General features: G+C 36.7%; 1 protein-coding gene across 2 annotated transcripts in view; it reads right to left on the bottom strand.

Annotated features, from left to right (window-relative positions):
• Positions 1 to 22563, bottom strand: part of MED13L (mediator complex subunit 13L) — a 299169-nt gene that overhangs the window by 127887 nt on the left and 148719 nt on the right. For both annotated transcript variants that reach the window (XM_039228598.1, XM_039228507.1), the window contains exons 3-4: positions 14700 to 14784; positions 1282 to 1365 (exon numbers count right to left, since the gene is read on the bottom strand). In XM_039228598.1, coding sequence (XP_039084529.1) covers positions 1282 to 1365; positions 14700 to 14784 — 169 coding nt within the window. The remainder of the gene's footprint in view (positions 1 to 1281; positions 1366 to 14699; positions 14785 to 22563) is intronic.

Here is a 22563-nt window from a genome sequence, read left to right on the forward strand (position 1 = left end):
GGTGCCAAAGCAACTCCATATAGAACCAGTCACTTATCAACATAAAAACCAAAACTTTAACCACTCGGAAAATCTACATCCTCTGTAAATTTAAGGAAACACTAAGAAGAATTATGCCCATGGAGCAAATACTTTAGTTAGACCAAATCAATATAAATAAAGGGGGAAAAATCCCTTTCCATCAAAGCATCTGTAAACAAAACCGAATCTTTACACACCCATACATACCGACACCTTTCTAAAAGCATTATTATCCTTTTCAGGCAAACTTAATGCCAGTGTGTAACGCATATGAATTGAAAAAAGAAATCCTAATTCTCATAAATTACGTTTGGTTAATGAAATCCACAACCACTTCATCAAAGCTTTAAGACAAACAGGTTGGAGAGGAAGCTGCTGATGCTAATTAAGTCGCAGGTGGGAACAAGTCGCAGGTGGGAACAATGAAGCTAAGAAGATAAAGGTTCCAGAACGGGCAGGAGCTGCCAGCCAAACTTGGGGCAAACCACAAAAAATGACCTAACCTCACACTTAACATCTAAGGTCTCACGAGTCTCATCTGCAGCCCGGAGCTGGAACCCTGAGTTTGCGGCAAGTTCAAGGACAGTCAAAGAGACTGAGTTTGTGTGCCCTGCTCTTCAGATATCAAGTAATGTCCCATCAACTTATGATTCCAATTAAGTCTACGCTGTGTCCAGAGGTGAGTGCGATAAATATTTGCCTTTGAAGGTTTTGGTTTTTGAACCTGGTTTGATCGATCTAAAACTCCACGCTTATTTAGCATTCAATAAATGATGGTCGAAAGTTTAGGACTGTTTAGAAAAGTAATTCACAGTCCTGGTTTGAGATTTTTCAAGGCTGTTTTCACAGACTTTTAAGTGGCATCAATCAATTCTATAAAAACTGTCACCATTTGAATTCCGTTGGCTGTTTTTAAAGTTATGCATGTAACACCTCAAATTAAGAAAGATAAAAGAGGATGACGAAAAGAACAAAACAGAATATTTTAATCCCAAATAGTATGGTAAGAAGGGGCTTAGATATAGGTTACTGATTATCCTTCTAGTCCAATATTCCACAAAAACTTAATAATACACTATTTAATAAAATGCATAATAACACACTAACTAATAAAGTTTTATTTAATAAAGCCTATTTTAGTAGATCTAAACTAAGACTGTTAGCAAATAAATAGATAAACTGCTTCCCCTCCATCTCTTCCCAAAACACAGCTATGGTCAAGCAAAAGAAAGGAAAACACTAAAGGATCATAAGACTCACCTTTTGTTGACTGGTTTTTCATCCTTTTCATATGGTCGGACAAACCACTTCCCAATCCTAACGAAGTTCTTATCCATTAGGCACCTGCAAGAATCACACCAATAATTATATTTAGAGTCTTAATAAAAAACTTAGCAAGTCACGGAATCAAATAATCGCAGATAAGGTGTACTATTGAAAATGAAAACATCACCAATTGAAGTATCAAAATGTTTTCTTATCACTTACAACTTTTAAATTATAAAAATGCTGAAAACTTTCTGACTTTAAGCATAACTTTTTATTATGCATTATGCTTGCACATGTAAAAAATTATGCAAAATTAATTGGCTGATGTATTCCTGAAATGTCTTAAACTTCTGTACTTCAAATCCAAACACGCTTTTTTGCATTATTTCAATTCTTGTGTCATCAAGAATGTTGGGAATACAGGCGGCATTCCTCACGAGTACCTCAGAGGTATTCTTCTAAGCCAGTGATGCTCATTTTGCAAGTGTACTGCTGGCTTTCTTGTGTGGCATGTGACATGCAATCCTTGAGCGGAAATTGCAGACACAGAAACACTGCAGTCTCTTCTGCAGAGGTGTTTTCCTCTGTGAGTGGTGAAGCATGTGGCTATGGCCTGGCAGGAGAGCAAGAAGCCCCAGCTACTTCTTCAACAGTGATAATCTGCTCTCCTCCTCTCCAAGTTGTGCCCCACTTCTGTTTCCATGCTGTTGTATGTACACTGTGTTTCAACGTCAAATTACAGGGTAATCCTCCTGAAGACACATTAAACGGCAATTGAACTCAACTCATATAATACCCAAAATGCACAAAATTCAACTGAAGTGACAAGAATATAGACAGCTATGACCAAGTTCACTCGTGTACAGGCATATGACAACTGTATCATACCTGCCAACTGGCCAATTCTGAGATGTCATCATTTGTAAGGAATATCTCTGATTTTTAAAATATAAAAATGTGGGAGAAAATGTACATTTTGAAATTGACAAAGTACAGTAATCTCTAACATTATTCAACGAAATGACACATATTTTGTAAGAAAACCTCTCAGGAAGCTGGATGTAATTCTTCTACAAAGGTTCTACCTACCAGTAAAAGAGCTACATAGCAATTCTTTATTCAATATTCAGGCAATTCTGCAAGTGGCTTTTGCCTCTGTAATTTCCGTACCATCAAGGAGGATGGAAACAATTCAAGCCTTCACCCAACTCATTACAGGTTAGATGGGTTAGTAATTGGCAATAGTTTCTGCTGGCCACAATGCAACTCCCCGTGGGCAGAGTCAATTTGGAGTATTGCTGCATTAAAAAAAAAAAAACAAAAAACCAAAAACAAAAACGAAAAAAACCCACTGGCTTCACCTGCTTTTATTTTGAAAATGAATTTAAACAACAATCTTCCTTGTTCACAATGTAGAAAATCATTCTCAAAGCAACCCAATCTGTTTTCTGAAGATTATAAATGAACTTCCTTTTAGGGTTAAAGACTACACGATTCTATTAAAGTCAGATTAGGAAATACAGAATACCCAACAAGGTAGAAGCACTCAAGAAGCAAAACTGAAAAAGTATGTCCATAGTTTATTCCCCAGCGCAGAGACTGAATTGTATTCTTCAGACAGAATAGATGAGATGATAGATAGATAGATAGATAGATAGATAGATAGATAGATAGGCAGGCAGACAATTTCTACTGAAAAATTCTACTGTTTGCTAACAGTAATATTACCAATAACTACTACTAAAATCACTACCACCACCACATTTGATTACCAGATATATAGTATATCATTTAATTACTGTAGTATTTATATGAACAGATGTCGCATGCCAATTTTTATACACAAAGCTGAGGCACAATGAAAGTGTCACCTACACAAGGTCATACAACTAATGGCTGCAGAGCTGGGGTTAAGCCTAGGTACAGCTGATCACAAGGCCAGGACATTTAACTACTGCCATGTATTGGCTCTTATGCTGTCACATTTCCTCAGTTCTTTCCTCATTTTCAAAGTCCAGATGCATACTGTAATTGATAGGTCTATTTAATGTTTCTTTATCCTATCCTCTAAGAGCTGTTATTAAGCTGAAGGTGTTCTTAAAGTCGACAATACATAGAAGAATGAAAGCAATGGGGCATGTAACAAGTATGGAATCACATCAAACACTGCATGTTGTCTCCTACTGACACACATCCTCATTTAATAAATAACCACTTTAAAAAAAATATCACTTTAAATAGTATTCATACTCATATATGTCTTAAAGGTTAGAATTCAGAAGAATAATTTATTCAGTAACACAAAAAACCCAACATGAATTTACAGTTAATGGACAGATAAAAACCAAGGCTTTAGATAGCAGAATATGAAAGAAAAACAGATAAAATATCTCTAAGGGGGACAAAGTGTAAAGTTTGTTTCAAAACCCTTGCCCTTCTATGAAGTAAAAGCCACAAATTCTATTTGCTGACCTCATTTCAGTACAAACAAACAAGGAGTTAGGGGGTAAAGGAGCAGTGTGTAAGCAAGACCACTCAAGTACAAGGCACAAGGCAAAAAGCTTTGTGAGAATGAATCTTGAGAGTCGAACTCTCTGTGCTAACAAATCTCCCGGAGTTCCCCCTACAGATCATATTTCTTTGTCAGGCAATGTCAACAAAAGGTTATTATCACTAATAAAAACTCAGCCAGGGAAACTACTGATCCCTGCTTCTGCAACTATCCAGTTCCAAATGATAGACATAAATGCCTTAGTGATTTTCAACTGCTAATCAGCTTCGATGTGATCAGTGATTTCCTACGCACTGGAAGAAAAACAAGAGAACACGAAATCGCTATGGGTGAATTACAGCTGCCCCTGAACAATGCAAGGGTTAGGGGCTCCATCCCCCCATGTTGTTGAAAATCCATGTATGACTCTGACTCCCCCAAAACTTAAGTATGAACAGCTCACTATTGACCAGAAGCCTTACCAATAACATAGTCAGATTAACACATATTTTGTATGTTTTGTGTATTATATACCATATTCTTGCAATAAAGTGAAAGAAAAGAAAATATTAAGGGTATCATAAGAGAAAATACATTTACAGTACTGCATTTATAAAATAATAATAATAATAAAAAATACATGTGAAAGTGGAGCTGAAGAGTTCAAACGAGTGCTGTTCAAGTGTCAACTGCAGTATTTTTACTCAGTTTTGTAAGTACTGGATTTGTAACCAACTTACTCTGTAGGGGGGAGCTGTCTCAATGTCACATTCAGCAGTGATACAGCAGAGAGTTTAGCAAAACTATACCAAGTACCGCACAGAGAAGGTTGGGTCCAAATTAGTGAAATCACCAAGTACCATGCCCTGACCCCGAACCCATTAGAGAAATTAGTTCTTAAGTTAGGTGTAAACATGGTAAAGTAAGGGAAGGAAACTTCTTTTCACTAAAGAGACCGGTAAAATGAACTCAGTGACTATCAATTTTTACACTCTTCAATGCCCCTAATCTCAGCTACAACTAATCCAAAAAACAAACTTCACTTTCTCTCACACATACACAAGGAGAGAGAGAGAGACAGATCCTCCAAGACTAATACAGAAAATATTTCCATCTGGTGTTTTGTACTATAGTTTGTGGGAGGAAACCTGAGAGGAGGAGGGGTGTGTCTTTGCTTAGGAAGATTCTTCAATCACCTGACAGACACCTGGGACTATGATGGCTCAAGGGCAGACTATTCTGAGGGACTATGCCCTGGGTTCTCAATCATTTTGGGGTCATAATTCTACAGCATAAATAAATCGAATGAAAGTTATTATAGCCTCCTTCTCTTGAAAACTTCCATACACAAACTAACATTAATCACTACTAACTGTGCTTTGGCCTGGAATGCCTCCTTCATCCCACTCTACCCTGTCCATCTCTTGTGTCCCAGATCAGCCCACACAGCACTCTAACACCTACCTACCAGCCCTTGCATCACCAAATTGTTATGATTCATTTCGATGGCTCTTTTTGTCCCCAAGAAAATCTATGAGAAATCTGGGGGAAGACACAGGATCTATCTTATTTACTGGCCATAGTCAACAAATCTCTAAATGCCTGATCTGTAATATGCTTTATTTTCTGCTCTACACTAGTAAGTGCTCAATAAACACCTGAAAAATGAATGCTACACACGAAGAAGGGTTTTCCTATTCATAACCTAACGGTGTTATTCTTTGCGTCTGCAACCACTAATCACGGGGAGCCCCATACTATTACTTGAAATTTTGTGTGTATGTATGTTCTGGCCAGTGAGACACTCGCTGCTGGAGAGGGAAAATCTACATGTTTCACTTTGTTCCACAGACCATCAACCCTCACTCCAGACTGAAATCATAGTGCTCAACAAGTAGGGAATCACACAGATGATTTAAAAAAAAGTTTAGAAGACTCACACAACTGCCCATATGCTTTAATTAATCTTGAATAACAGAATTAAATCTTTCTGAGAGAAATTCTAAAATGTAAAAACTAAAGAAAATCAGAAATATAATTTCTCCTTTTTGTATTCTAGCAACCTTTTTGAATTATTTTTGAGGGACAAAAAAAATTTACATTTAACCTTCCGACACACCCCTTCTAGCAAAAATTGCTTCAAATAGTACCAAGAATGTCCGTTAACTCAGTAATCCCAATCATTATTACTGAGACTTTCAAAATTCTCTTAACTGTTAAGATAGGACGTTAATCAGTCAAGTAGTATGATACTATCTTTCAAGGTCACCATGTGATGCCAGATTCATAAAATGTTCTTTAAGCAATAATTCTAGAAAAGTATTCCTCTTTATCTTTATTTTAACCTTATTTATTTATTTTGAGAGGAAGAGCAGGAGTGGGAGAGGGGCAGAAAGAGAAGGGAATAGGCGATCCTAAGCAAGCTCTGTGCTGACAGCAGAAAGCCCAATGCGGGGCTCGAACTCACAAGCCATGAGGTTCTGACCTGAGCCAAAGCTGGACACGTTACCGATGGAGCCACCTTGGAGCCCGGAAAGTATTTCTCTTTCGAAAAGAATTTCCAGTCCCTTACTATTTCCCCCAAATCACTGTTTCCAGAAGAAAAGAAACAGCTGCTGAAAAGTGAAAGTGCAATCATGTTGTGTCTGCGTATGTGCATGTGTCCATGTGTCCATGCACATGCACACACACTTCTGTGCCAGGCCATATGGCTCAAAGTAATAAACTACAAGACCAACTGGACTCCAAAGTAGGCAAAACTCAACTTCTAGTCCGAAAACCATGACAGAACTGAGACTATAAGTGCCACAGCACGACCACAGCCTCACTCGGCAAACTGCTTCTCAAATGGAACGGTTGGGAGGTTTAGAAGGCAGCTGCCCTCGACTCGGGCTCCTTCAGCATGCCTCAAACTATGCAGGGGTGACAGTTTCCTAAGATTAAAAAGTTCAAGGATGGGGTGCCTGGGTAGCTCAGTCCATTAAGTGCCCAACTCTTGAACTCAGCCCAGGTCTTGATCTCGGGGTCATGAGCTCAAGCCCCACGTAGGGCTCCGTGTTGGGCATGAAGCTTACATTTAAAAAAAAAAAAAAAAGTCCAAGAATAGTGTTTTTTCTACCACACCCTGAATCAAAGTGCACTTTAGTGTTATCACCTAGTTATAGAGCTGCTCAGATAGACTAAATTTTATATAACTTCATAAAAGAAATTTCTTACCAGCATCAATGCCTTTACGTTACCACTCCAATCTAGATCAAATATATACACATAAAAGTCTCCTTCCTAGAAACTAGTCTCCTTCCTAGAAATTGCTCCCAATTCTCAACCAAATAAAAGAAAATCATATAATTTAGGAGCTGAAGAAATCTTTTTTAACGGCTCCCTTCTATCTTCATTATTTCGGGTTCCTACTGTGTCCTAGTGGGTGGCTGGCTCCTCTGGCCAAGCAAACCCTAGCATTCCCATCATCTCCAAGATCTCTGTAAGGTTAGGCAATTTATAGGCCTCGCCGCACCTCAAACACCCATTCTAATGCTGTTCAAACAACCTCCCTTCTGATTTCAAACTTTTTGTTTGAATCAGTCCCATTCATCCAACCACAAAAACAATTTAATTTTTTTAAAAGTCGTAATCCATGCTCTGTCCTAAAAATATTAAATAGATCAACTGATTGGTCTCAGGGTGAACATGTTTCTCTCTAGACATTTACAAATAGATACGTACTTTTATTCACTTGTGTCTGTCATGTCTGTAGTGATTCTTCCTTTAAAAATATATGCCCCTTAGATCTAAAGACTCATTTTCCTACTTCCTTTAGAGAACTGCACACTGCTGCAACTCAATAAAATAGGAATTTATTGATTACTCATTTCCTGCTGTTGTCTCATTATATACCCAAGGACTCTCAATGTTGCAAAATTCTATCACCATTTCTTCATCTAGGCCTGTACCTAACACCATGCTCTCATGAATATATTTATTTTGAAAACTTAGAAGCAGCATATCGAAGGACAGTTCTCATGTGCCCTCTGATGATCACCTCTATTAAATCACAATACCACAGGCCACTGAAAACTAGTAACACACAAATATAATGCTATTGCTATCATAATTATAATTCCAACTTCCTTCACGTTATTTTTACTGTACTTTTCCAAATGACTATCTTCACTCTAAATGCCAACTCTTGGTAAACCAAAAAGCCTGAGCCAAAGGCAACTCTATAGCTGTGTTATAAACTGTCTTGCGGTGACTATGCTGGCCATCCGTTAGGAAAACAGCACCAGGGGACTACTCTGAAGGGACATTATGTTTTATAAATGTCAAATACTCACAGATTAAATAAATCTGCCTAAGTATGGAAAGGAGAGAGCTTAACAGCTTCAAAAGACCCAGGTGATCTATTGTGTGCAAAGCAACGATTTGCACTTCAGAAGAAAAAAATACCTTTCCATCAAATGCAGTTTATGAGTTTGATTCTAAAAACTTAAGACAATTTAAAGTAATATATACTACCACATTTAATGCCAATTTGACAGCATTATGCCAGGCATTTTAAGCATTTCTACAAAGCTACAAAAATATGATTTTTGTAAGTCTCATATATGATGCAAATCACTGAGGTAGTACTAAAACTGGATGAGATGAATGGTACACATTTCCTGGCTTTTTTTTTTTTAAACAGCTCTTCAACCCCATGTTTTAGCTCATTCAGAAAGAGTCAGGTAAGATGGACATAGTGCACTATGAAAACTATACCAATTACAATAATGTAAGAGTAACAGCCACTAGGGGCACCTGGGTGGCTCAGTTGGTTAAGCGTCCAACTTCGGCTCAGGTCATGATCTCACGGTGGGTTCGAGCCCCACGTCGGGCCCTGTGCTGACAGCCAGCTCAGAGCCTGGAGCCTGTTTCAGATTCTGTATCTCCCTCTCTCTCTGACCCTCCCCTCCCCTGACAGTTCATGCTGCCTCTCTCTCTCTCTCAGAAATAAAGAAAAAACATTAAAAAAAATTTTTAAAAAGAGTAACAGCCACTAAATCTGCAATATTAAAAATGCCAAATGAAGAAATTGGAAAAGATTGTAGGTTCTAGTTTTCCATAATATCTTCACAGCCAACAAGTCTTTCTCCATTAGTGAGGAGTGTGAGGCAACCTAAACTTGAAATACAAAATGTACCCTTTGAGAAGTTCATTGCCAATACGTAATAAAATCCCACTAAACTGCAAAGACTGATGAAAAAGAATTTGAACTAGGGCATTATCAAAAAGGACAGGAAAATTAGCAGAGATTCTATATAAGTTAAAAAAAAAAATTAATTCCGGGTATTTTTCCAAAAAGGGATAATCGATCATTAGGAAAATAATAAGCATACTTACTGTTGTCTCCTAGGAGAGAAAAAATATGCATGACTGGATCCTCTAAAACTATATGGCTTCAAAGGCCCAAACACTTTCAGATACTGAAATTCTGACTAAAAAAATCACAACTGAAGAATATACCAAAAGAGGCCAATATGGCTCAAAGATTTTTAAAAATGCATATAAAATACATGCATAATTGTGTTTTAGAAACATATCTGTAGTTTAGTAACAGAACCAACACCAGTTTGGAGGACAGATTGCAAGGAGAAGACTTCAATTAATAGGTATGGTAGATGGTATTTTTTCTGAAAAGATTGTATCCTTTTGCCAAATATGTGCTGTCCCATTAACATCAAGCTTGGCCATGTGACTTGGGTACCTCCTACAGATGGATAATAAATACTTTCTCATTCATTTGACTTTAAGCTTGGTGGCAAATTTCTCAGCCAATGAAATGTGAGCAGAAACGGCGCACGCCCCTCCTAAACAGAGGCTCCAATGGGCTGTTCCCTATCTTGCCATTGTTCTTTGCTTGCAATCAGGAGTCCAAAAGTCTCTGACAGGCTGTCCCATCTGCAGGATTCCTGCTCGGAGGGAACAGGATATGAGGAGTACTCCCAGTAAACGACTCACAGTGGGCAAGCATATAAGCAAGAAATAAACTTCAACTGATGTAAGACAGTAAGCTCTTTCAGGTTTTCTGCTACTGCACCATAACTGAACTTAACCTGACTATGGAAGACGCCACTGCAAAATTTCATAAAACATTTATGCGATCTTAAAGTAAGCCAATAGCAGTCAAAATGAAGAGAAGGGGACTACCTAGAGGGATATCTGGAAGGGGGGGCGGGGGAGGTGATGTCCAATATTATAATATTGATAAGATAAGATAAGATCCATTAACCGAACCAACAAACAAAAAATTCAGGGTACGAACATATTAAACAAGGTACCACATGGAAGTAGGATTGGATGAATTATAAATGAGCCTCAAAGGTAAGATTTTTTTCAATGATTACAGGGACACAGATTTCTGTTCAACACAGGAGATGTTCTAACAATGAACTTTCTAGCATCTAACTAACTGAACTTTCTAACATCTCTATGAAGATGAAAAGAACTCCTTTGGAAAGCTGGGCTCACATAACTAGTTTTCAAGGAAAGGATGGATAACCACATAAAAAGGATATTATAGAATGGTTTCTAGAATTATCTGAGCAATCAGCCAAACAGACTTTTAATGCTGTGTCCAACACTGAAAACAGTTGTATTGATCATTCTATTTGCTAATATTAACAACAGTTAGCCATTTATTGAGCTCTTATAATGAGAAAGGTACTATGCTGAGGAAAACAATCCTTCGCCATTTTACAGGTAAAGAACAAGGGCTCTCTACAAGCTTGTCATGTGCCCACATCATGTATTAAGTAATGTGGCAGAACAGAGATACAAAATATCTTCCATCTCTGAAGGCAATGAAGAAATGGACTTAGAGCAATGTATGTCCCTGCAAAGACATATACTATTAGAGCCAAATATGTTAGCTTCTATCTGACACCTTGAAGGAAAATGCTCTTGAGTAAGCAACGGTGAAGTTTGTTGTTTTGTTTTTTTTTTTAATAAACAGATGACACTAGCTAGACACATACGATGCAGTGTGTGCAAACACTGCAGAGCTACAGGAGGAAGGAGTAAATGGAAGATAAGATATATGAAGTCATATCACCTTAGAATTTAAAATATTCTACACAGCGTCAATACAGTATTACCTCAGCACCAATCAACAGCAATTAAAATCAAACTATCTTATTGTATGTGAAGTTTACAATGTTACCTTAATTTCTGCAGTGAAATTATTTTTAATAATTACTGCAGAAACTCATCATTCTGTATAAATGAGCCAACTGCTGCCTTTTGGGGAAAAAAAATCAATCTGTATGACTCTTACTTAGCTGTAAGACCTTCTCAAGGTAGTTAATGGAATTCTTTTTTAATTAAACAAATCAGTACACTTAAAAATACAAAAAGCAGGAAATAGTAAATTACTAGTGCAAGCTCTGTTAACATGCAAACCAAGAAAAAATTAGTTTGGGAAGCACAAACACCCTACAGGTGATACATTCCTTGATGATCTACTTCAATAACGTCAATTCTGGCTTTCATGCTAGAAACTCAAAACATTCACACTGGGTAACCCAGTCCATCTTTATCTGAACAGAAGTGGAAAGACATGACAGAAAACTGCCAGGAATAAGATAGTAAAACTGCATTTCCATACATTTAGGTTGTAAAGAGATAAGTAAGTTAAAAGTAAATGGTCTAAGTGAGGGACGAACAAAAGGGCCAGCATGTGTAAGCAAACCCAGGTTCTGCTGACACTGGATAAAGGAGAGCTAAAAAACCATTTAAAATGCTTCCTCCCTCATGAACAGGGTAGTTCTCACTCATACAACAGTTACTTAAAGTTTGGTGAAAAGAGGACATTATTTTGAAAGATAAAAGAATTATAACAAATTTTCAAAAAAAAAAATCTCAACTTGTCCATTCTAGTTGTAGAAAGGGAGCTAAACAGCTTCATTACTAATTATTTTCTAAAAGAAATACTTTTATTTCAAAATAAAGTCTTACAAGAGGATTCATATCAAAAAATGCAAAATAACAGACCTACAGGGAAAGGAATTCCCAATTACTGAACAGTAACAATAAACCAAGTATTATGTGGCATACACCATATACATCATCTAACAAAAATTCAAGGTGCACAGTATCCTGTACTTAATTTAAAGGCTGTTTACTAAGGCTTAGTGAGGTTAGGGCAGCTGCCCAAGTAACAGACTGTGAAACCAAACCAAGGTCTAACCCAAAGGTCTTTAGAACTATCCCAAGCTTTATTGTATGCAGTATGTTGCAATGAACTTTCCTATCAAATAATAATTTAGCTTGACCTGGAGTTCAATTTTTATCACAAATTTGGAATTCATGAGCAAGAATAAATGAATTATCTGCATTTCTCTTCTCTCCCAATTTTTCTGTTCTTCTCATTTTCTCCCAACCATTTAAAACACAGAAGACTGAGAAAATACGATTGAACCACAGATTAATATTTTCTAAAAAAAAAAAAAAATAATAACAACAACTAAATTAGGACATTAAAAAAAGAGTGAGCTATTCTTTTTATTTTTTTTTTAAATTTTTTAGAAATGTTTATTTACTTTTGAGAGACAGAGAGCGAGCGAGTGCGATGAAGTGCCGGGAAGGGGCAGAGAGAGAGGGAGACACAGAATCCGAAGCAGGCTCCAGACTCTGGGCTGTCAGCACAGATCCCGACGTGGGGCTCAAACTCATGAAATGCAAGATCATGACCTGAGCCAAAGTCGGATGCATAACAGACTGAGCCACTCAGGTGCCCCCTGAGCCCAATTCTTTTTTAAAAGTATGTATTTTGCTCCCTATACATTAAAAACGTATATTTAAAAGACTGTGTTCAAAGGGGCATTAATTATAATACACACAGTAAGAGCTTCATTATGGCAGAAATGACAGAAACGGTAAAGTTTCCACATTTTCCTGAAGGGACTCTGTGTGTTTTTTTGTTTTGTTTTGTTTTGTTTTGCATTGGGAGAGAAAATTACCAATTATTTTAATTATTTAAGAGTACTCAACTCTCAAAAATCAATGTTTCAGGGGCGCTTGGGTGGCTCAGCCGGTTAAGTGTCCGACTTCGGCTCAGGTCATGATCTCACGGTTCGTGGGTTCGAGCCCCGCGTTGGGCTCTGTGCTGACATCCAGCTGGAGCCTGCTTCAGATTCTGTATCTCCCTCTCTCTCTGACCCTCCCCTGCTCATGCTGTCTGTCTGTCTCTCTCTCTCTCAGAAATAAATAAAACACTTAAAAAAAAATTTTTTAAATCAATGCTTCAAAAAATATACTTACTACCAGATGGCTGGCCTCTAGGCCCACTCCAAAGTACAGACGTAGGAACTAAAGTTCAGAATGAAAAGGAGATAAATTTGGTGGGAAAGACCTTTCTGATGACCTGAATGGTGACAAGTTATGGACCATGGCTTAGGTACCCTAAGCACTGACACTGTGGTGACACTACCCTAACCAGCAGCTTGGATAAGGAACTGAATAGTCCCAGAACAACTGAAAGTACTACATAAAGACTCAGGAGGAGAAATGAAAAAGTCTTCCTATAGAAGTTCTTAATTAACCCATTCTGTCACCTATTTTTCCCCTTGAAACAATATCCCAAGCCCAGAACATACTGTTATGCTGTAAAGTAAGGAGGTGCTCAAACGATGACGACAGGTCAAAAAGCCACAGAAGCCATCTTGAAGGGGCTTTCCCCCTGGCCAATCTGGAAGAACTTAAACAACTAAATAAACGATGCTTGTAATGAATTCTAATCCATGGAATAAAATAGAAATCCATTCCTCCAAATTCATATAGCTAAAAAGGGTGATAAAAACATATGAACACAAGTACATATGAGAAAATGAAAAGCTCTTCCTTACAAAAGAATGACAAATAATAAAAGTACAAGGAATGGTGGCATTTGAATTAACACTACAGCCATAAGAGTACTAACCAATTTAGACAACAGAAGATAAAACACAAGATCAAATGTGATAACAGGATAACTACACAATCTCATCTTATGAGGCCACAAATTACTTATTACAGAATTAACAAAGATCGCAGTTAACAAGTACTTACTAATACACAGTATAGAAATCTGACAGAACAGCACCTCAAACAAGTTGATCAACAACATTAATATCACTGACCTTGAAATCACAGGCCTTTTGCTTTGATATACTGGGGACACGACATCATTTCTACACTATCACTTACAAAATGCATAACCTAAATATAATCATGAAGAAACTATCTCAAATTGAGGGACATTATATAAAATATATAATCTGAACTCATTCAAAATGTCAAGAAAGAAAAAGAAAGGCTAAAGAACACATCCAGATTAAAAGAGACATAAAAACTAAAATGTATGATCATGGACTGGATCTTGGGAGGAGGCGACTTAAGAAATCAGGGACAAAACTGGGCCAGTGATAACGTCCAAGTTAAATTACAGATTAAATAATGGCATTTTATCAATGTTAGATTTCCTAATTTTCATGACTGTACAGTGCTTAAATGAGAGGATATCGTTCCTTTAGGAAAGGTACACATAAACACTTAGGAGTTAAAGAGAGAACAATTTCAAGTGTGCATATGACTATCGAGTGCTTCAGGAAACACACTTAAAATACACACACGCATCAGGAGTAAGAGAGCAAGCAACTGCACAAACTATAAAGCAAACTGGATAAAACTACTGGTCAATCCATGCAAAAGCATATATGAAGTTCTTTGTGCTATTCCTGGAATTTCTCTAAGGTTGCAATTATGTCAATATAAAAGAAATGAGATTTATATAATTTTATAAAATTGTACACTAAAGCAGTCAGAAACTTGACAGGAAAACCTATGAATACCCAGCACTGCACGTGGGTGTCTCAAGCAGCTGTGACGCTGTCCCTTCTCTTACCTTTCTAACAGATTGTGGATGGCTTTGAAGAGCAGTGTCCGACATTCATAGGAAAGACCATTTTCCCAGAGTCCTTCTTCCACAACTGAAAAGAGCAAAACAAAATAAAAAATTAAACCAGTAAGAAGGGCATCCAAATAAAAATAAACTTTTAAAACATTTTTCTAAAGCAAAGTTAATAAATTCATTTAAATAAATTATCTCACACTGAAACACAGAAAGGAAGTTAAAAACTTGCCAAAGTCATAAAATACCTATGTACAGAAGGAAATAACATGTTTCAATTTTATAGTCTGAAATATAAGCATGGTACAACTCCTCTCCAATAAAGGTCGTTCCAACCTGATTTTTCCAAAATTTAAAATCATTCAAATCATTCAAATTTTTTTTTTAATGTTTTATTTATTTCTAGGAGAGAGAGAGAGAGACAGCGTGAGCAGGGGAGGGTCAGAGAGAGAGGGAGTCACAGACTGAAACAGGCTCCAGGCTCTGAGCTGACAGTCAGCACAGAGCCTGATGCGGGGCTCGAACCCACGAACCGCGAGATCATGACCTAAGCGAAAGTCGGACGTTTAACCGACTAAGCCACCCAGGTGCCCCCAAATCATTCAAATTTTTTAAATGTTTTTATTTTTTTCTTTCTTTAAATGTTCTAAAGGCAGTATCTTAATGGGATTTTAAGGACATGACTTTAGGTAAAATGCCAGGAAATTAAATCTTAATATAAGATCAAATTTATTTCCTAAACTCATAATTTCATTAATGTTGGACATTTGGGGAAATACTGTATCTGCCTTTGAAATATATTATGTAACACTAAGCCCCAAGTAACTCTAACACCAAGAGAACCCAACAGACTAACAATGCCCCGTGCATTCCTAACATTCTTTTCATATATAAAAGGATATAAAACGCCCTAGAGAAGACAGCTAATTTCCTTTTAAATTAGTTCAGTTCAAGATAGCAAAAAATTGGAAGGATGGAAACCACATTTGCAGAAGAAAATTTTCTCTCTCGTTATCTTGACAAAAGCACTGACCAGAGAAAATTTTGACAGAGAATTAAAACATATGTTAAATCCACATTCATTTGTAATGCTTTTACCACACCAAGAGACATCTCAAAATCCGTCTCCATATTCTCCAATCACACAGAATTAGAAAAATTGTATTTACAGTCATGAGTTTCATTGATAGGACTCTTTTTTTTAAATTATAAAACTGTTTTTTTTCTTGGTATGTCAGATAGGTTTTTATTTTCCTATGCGGCTAAACATGATTTACCAAATTTTCCCAAAGCAACCTCTATCAGAACCATTTTATTATCACTAGAGAAATGGAAATAAAGTACAGCAAATAAATGAACGTTCTGCTAGCAACACACTACTTCCGTTCAAGACAAAACAACCAAAAGCTTTCTACAATCGTCTGAAAGTGGGTTCTATCTTTACATGTATCTTACATGTATCTTACATGTATCTACATGGGTAGAGCTTTTCCTAGGTGAGAAAGAGAGCTAACATTTCAATATAATAAAAAAAAAACATATTAATTTGTTTTGTCTTCCTTATGTGTCTCATTGATTCTAAGACATCATCAATTTGTTTTTGATGTTTATTTATTTTTGAGAGAGACAGAGTGTGAGCAGAGTTGAGGCAGAGAGAGGGTGTCACAGAATCTGAAGCAGCTCCAGGCTCCGTGATGTCAGCACAGAGCCCAATGCAGGGCTCAAACCCATGAACTGCAAGATCATGACCAAAGCCAAAGTCGGACACTTAACTGACTGAGCCACCCAGACACCCACCCTGACACCATCAATTTTAAGATGCACCATTACTTTATATATCACTGGAGGAAGTGGGGTGGGGTAAGCTGCAAATTAAACTATAACATGGCTCTTATGGCTTAAGATTCTTAACTTGCAATTATTTAAAGATATCCTTTAAATTTACTGACTTTTTTTTGAATATCATTACTGTACATACATAAAACAGATAATGTAAGCCAAGGAAAAAAGGTTATAAATTCTTAAAACTTGGGGCACCTGAGTGGCTCAGTCGGTTGGGTATCCAACTCTCGATCTCTACTCAGGTCACAATCTCAAAGTTTGTGGGATTGAGCCCTATGTTGGGCTTTGTGCTTAAAGCATGGAGCCTGCGTGAAATATTTTTCATTCTCTCTTACTTTTTGCCTCTCTCTCTCAAAATAAATAACTTAAAAAAAATCCTAATACTTCATCAGCATTCAAAGTGTAACTCTTCTGAATCACATTTCAATCAGTCACTAGTGTCAGTCAGTGTGTTTCTATACAATAGTCTTTTGTGTCATGAAGTGTTGGTGATGGAGCATTTGTGGAAGAATCGCATCTTTTTTCCAAGATTTTCTTCCAAGTTGGTGACAGCTATTCCGAGCATTGTTTTGAAAAATATATATTAATTAAAATCTTCAAATACACTTTAACGGGCCCAATTAATTCCTAAACCAATTATCAACATTGTGTCATCTGCTTCACCCACCCTGCTTTCTTTCGGTTTTCTTGATATGCTTTAAAGATAAGAACGTACTTTGGTATACACTGAATCAGAATCTAAGCAAGGTCTATAAACTGCCTTTCACATTATATCCCTTAATTCTCCTTAATCTATAACAGCTATCTCCTGTTTTTGAAGATGCCATTAACTAACTGAAAAAAACAGCTAGAGATCATATACAATACTTCATATTCTATTCTCACTGCCTCATCATGATACCGTTTTTGAATGCTGATGCTACTTTACCTTAACAGAATATGTGAAAGTTTTCAGACAAGAACTGTAACTCTGTTTCTTCTTCAAATAGTCCTGAAATACTTTAACTGAAATGTTTACGTGTTATAGTTCTCTAATCATGGAAGGTGGAATACTAAACAAGTTTGAGCAATGCCAACTACACCACAGTGAATGGTAAGAAACCATTATAATTTTATTGTGATTTCAACAATTTTAAAACAGACTATAGAACTGATTTTTTTCCTTTGAAAAAAATTCTTAAAAGAACAATCACAGAAAACCTATAACTAACATCATACTTAATGTTAAAAGACTGAATATTTCCCCCCTAATATCAAGAACAATGCAAGGATGTCGGCTGTCACCACTCTTACTCCAATTTTAGAGGAGGTGTAAGCCGATACAAGGCAAGGTAAAAAAAATTCCAATCATACTAACTGAAATAGAAGAAATAAAATATCTCTATTCATAGATGATATGATTCAGAAAATCCTACAGAATCAGCAGCAACAACAACAAAATAGTTTCTAGATCTAAAACTGAATTTCGCTAGTTCACAGAATACTAGGGTCAATAGAGATTTTAAAAATCATATTTCTATATACTTTAATGAATACGAAATTACATTTTCAATTATAATTTACAATAGCTCCAAAACTCATGAAACCCTTGGATATAAAACTTACAAATTATGTGCAAGATCGATATGCTAAAAACTATAATACTGATAAAAGAAATAAAAAAGACATAAATAAATGCAGAGGTATATATTGATCACAGACTGGAAAAGTTACTATTGTTACTAATTCCTCTAAGACAAATCTATGGATAGAGTCAACTCAATTCCAATCAAAAATCTCTGCAGGACTTCTTACACAAGGAGAAGCCAAGTCTACATGTTTCTATGACAAAGCAAAGGAACTAAAATAACCAAAATAATGTGGTAAAAGAAAGATATAGTTGGGAGACTTACACCACCGGATTTCTGGATTCACTAAAAGATTTAGAATTGACAAGATAGTGTGGTACTAGAGAAAGGACAGATACATAGATCAACAGAACAGAGTCCAGAAATAGACCACAAGTATATCGCCAATTAACTTCCAAAAAAGATGCAAAGGCAATTCAGTTGAGAAAGGACCGTCTTTTCAACAAATGGTGCTGAAATAAACGAATATCCCTATGCCCCACCCGCCCTGCTCCGCCCCCCCCCCCAAAGTACCTCAAACCCTAGCTCATGCCATTTAGAAAACTTAACCTGGGGTGCCTGGGTGGCTAAGTCAGTTAAGCATCCGATAACTCGGGTCATGATCTCATGATTCATGGGTTCAAGCCCTGAATTGGGCTGTGTGCTGACAGCTCCGCCCTGGAGCCTGCTTTGGATTCTGGGTCTCCCTCTTTCTCTGCCCCTCCCCCGCTCATGCTTGCTAGCTCGCTCGCACGCGTGCTGTCTCTCTCAGAGAAATAAACATTAAAAAATTTTTTTTAGATTTTTAAATACTGAAAATTTTCAAAAAATACCTTTATTAATACTACTTTTATATGGTAATTCTCATATCTTACTGTATAACTATAATATAAATATATTTTATATTATATAAATAAATAATTATTTTTATGATATAAATATATTATAAAATAAATATAAATAAATAATAAATAAAATAAGTTTTATTTTATATTATATACATAAATATATTCAATAAATATATAGTATTATATATATTATATAAATTAATACAAAGTTTAGGCACCGATTTAACAGAACACAGAGAAGAAAGTAGTAACACAAAGTAACACAAATCATACTACATTAAGCTCTTGTTTAAAGAAAGTATACTAAAAACAAGAAGCCACAGAAAATTATGGGGTGCATTGCTGGCTGAGTTGGTAGAACACACGACTCTTAATCTCAAGGCTGTGAGTTCAAGTCCCACAGTGAGTATGGAGCCTACGTAAATAAACAACAGAAAATTATAGATTATCCTATAATTTACCAGGATATTTTAAAATATAAGTCAGTAAAGGTAATTAAAAAGGGCTTAGTGTCTGGACTTCATACGAACATCTACATTTTATCTTACATATTAAAGATTCAAGAGTAGACAAGAATTTATTGGAAGTCAACAACTGTAATCAAAGATTATCCTTCTTTGGTATCAATGTCAGGCTATACATTTAAGGATAGCATATTATTTTGCTAGTGGTATGTTAATTTACTGTTTAGATACAGCAAATACACTTGTACAGAGGAATAAAAGCCAGACCAAATTCTCTTTTCTACTTCATACACAAGATCTCCAGAAATACACCAATGTACGTTTCAATGAGTCTCTAAAATGCCAACATAAGTTAAATCTAGAATATTATTTTTGGAATCTAATAGATATTTGGCCAACACACACTGGCCCATAGTTCTTGGCTGTGTTATGCCTCAAGGACCATGCTAGAAATTAGGAATGCACTCCAAATGCTAATACAGACTTTGAAAATCACTGTAAGGCAACAACTACTTTGAATCCGTTGTAGTACAGCTATCACATATTAAAAAGTCTTCTATTTTAAAATAACAAGATAAATAACTTACAGTCAAAGCTTTACTCTATTTGCCAAGCTTTGAATCAAGCACTATATGTAAATGGGTGGCAGAGAGAATGTTTCTACCACAACATTATGAGACAGGCACCCCAAGGCTTAACAATCTTAAACTTGCCCAAGGTCACACAACTAACAAATTCAAGAATCTAGAGTCAAATGTAGCTATATTAAGAAGCTAAAAGGATGGCCTAATGGGTGGCACAGTCGGTTAAGCGGCCGACTTCAGATCAAGTCATAAACTCGTGATTTGTGAGTTCAAGCCCCAAGACAGAGTTTGTGCTGACAATTCACAGCCCGGAGCCTGCTTCAGATTCTGGGTCTCCCTCTCTCTCTGCCCCACCTTCACTGGTGCTCTATCACTCAAAAATAAATATTTTTTTTTTTTTTTTAAAAAAAGGAAGCTGACAGAATCAAATTATTTTAGATCTCGTTTTATAAATAGGAAATATACAAATTATCCCATTAATTAAACTCCACATGGGCAAGCAATTTATTTGCATAGCTGCAGTAACTAGGACATAACAGATATTCATAAACTAGTGTTCAGTTGACCTAATATTGAATGTGCACATACCTTTCAAATTTCATTAGATTTAGCTTCAATCTAAAATCTCCTTATACCGATTTAAGAGGATTAGTGGTAAAGATGGGATTCAAATCCAAGTTTTGTGACTAACATCCATGCTCTTTCCACTATACCACACTTCTCCATAGGGTTAGTAATTTTTTAAATTTCAGGAATAGAATTTAGTGTTTTATCAACTACACAGAACACCCAGTGTTCATCCCAAAGAACTGTCCTCCTGAATGCCCCTTACCCCTTTAGCCCTTCCCCCCACCCAACATCCCTCCAGCAACCCTCAGTTTGTTCTCTCTGCATTTAAGTCTCTTATGGTTTATCTCTCTCTCTTTTTATATTATTTTTGCTTCCCTTCCCTTATGTTCATCTGTTTTGTATCTTAAATTCCACATATGAGTGAAACTATATATTTGTCTTTCTCTGACTTATTTCGCCTAACATAATACATTCTAGTTCTATCCATGTTGTTAAAAACAGCAAGGTTTCATTCTTTTTCACTGCCGAGTAGTATTTCATTGAAGATATACATATCTTCTTTATCCATTCATCAGTCGATTGACAATTGGGCTCTTTCCATACTTTGGCTACTGTCGATAGTGTTGCTTTAAGCACTAGGTGGGCGTGTGCCCCTTCCAATCAGCACTCCCGCATCCTTTGGATAAATACTTAGTCGTGCAATTGCAGGGTTGTGGGGTAGTTCTATTTTCAATTTTTTGAGGGCCTCCACACTGTTTTCCAGAGTGGCTGCACCACTTTGCATTCCCACCAGCAGTGGAAAAGGCCTGTTAAGGGCCATTCTTTCTCTGCATCCTTGCCAACATCTGTTGTTGACTGAGTTGTTAATTTAGCCATTCTGACCAATGTGAGGTGGTGGTATCTCAGTGTGGCTTTGATTTGTGTTTCCCTGACAATGAGTGACGTTGAACATCTTTTCATGTGTCTGTTAGCCATCTGGATGTCTTCTTTGGAAAAGTGTCTAATTGTGTCTTTTGCCCATTTCTTCACTGGATTCTCTGGGGGTTTTGTTGTTGTTTTTTTTTTGGGGGGGGTGTTGAGTTTGATAAGTTCTTTATAGATGTTGGATGCTAACCCTTTATCAGATATGTCATTTGCAAAGATTTTCTCCCATTCTGTCAGTTGCCTTTTAGTTTTGCTGATTGTTTCCTTCACTGTGCAGAAGCTTTTTATCAGGATGAGGTATAATAGCTCATTTTTGCTTTTATTTCTCTTGCCTCTGGAAACATGTTGAGTAAGAACTTGCTGCGGCTTAAGGTCAAAGATGTTGTTGCCGGTTTTTTCTTCTACAATTTCGATGGCTTCCTGTCTTATGTTTAGGTCTTTCATCCACTTTGAGTTTATTTTTGTGTATGGTGTAAGAAAGTGATTCAGGTTCATTCTTCCGCATGTCACTGTCCAATTTTCCCAACACCACTTGCTTTGTGAAAGATTACTTGGCCACACATCTGTGGCTCCATTTCTGGGTTCTCTGTTCTGTTCCATTGATCTATGTATCTGTTCTTCTGCTAGTACCATACTGTCTTGATGATTACAGCTTTGTAATATACAGCCTGAAGCCCAGAACTGTGATGCCTCCAGCTTTGGTTTTCTTTTTCAGGATTGTTTTGTTTATTCGGGGTCTTTTCCGGTTCTGTACAAGTTTTAGGATTGTTTGTTCTAGCTCTGTGAAGAATTCTGGTGTTATTTCATAGGGATTGCACTGACTATGTAGATTGCCTTGGGGAGTATAGACATTTTAACGATGTCTGTTCTTCCACTCCATGAGCATGGAATGTTTTTCCCTTTCTTTGGGTCTTTTTCAGTTTCTTTCATAAGCTTTCTATAGTTTTCAGCATACAGATCTTTCACCTCTTTGGGTAGGTTTATTCCTAGGTATTTTATAGGTTTTGTTGCAATTGCAA

The sequence above is a fragment of the Hyaena hyaena genome, unplaced genomic scaffold (assembly GCF_003009895.1).
Source record: "Hyaena hyaena isolate Hyena2069 unplaced genomic scaffold, ASM300989v1 scaffold_0, whole genome shotgun sequence".
Classification (NCBI taxonomy): domain Eukaryota; kingdom Metazoa; phylum Chordata; class Mammalia; order Carnivora; family Hyaenidae; genus Hyaena; species Hyaena hyaena.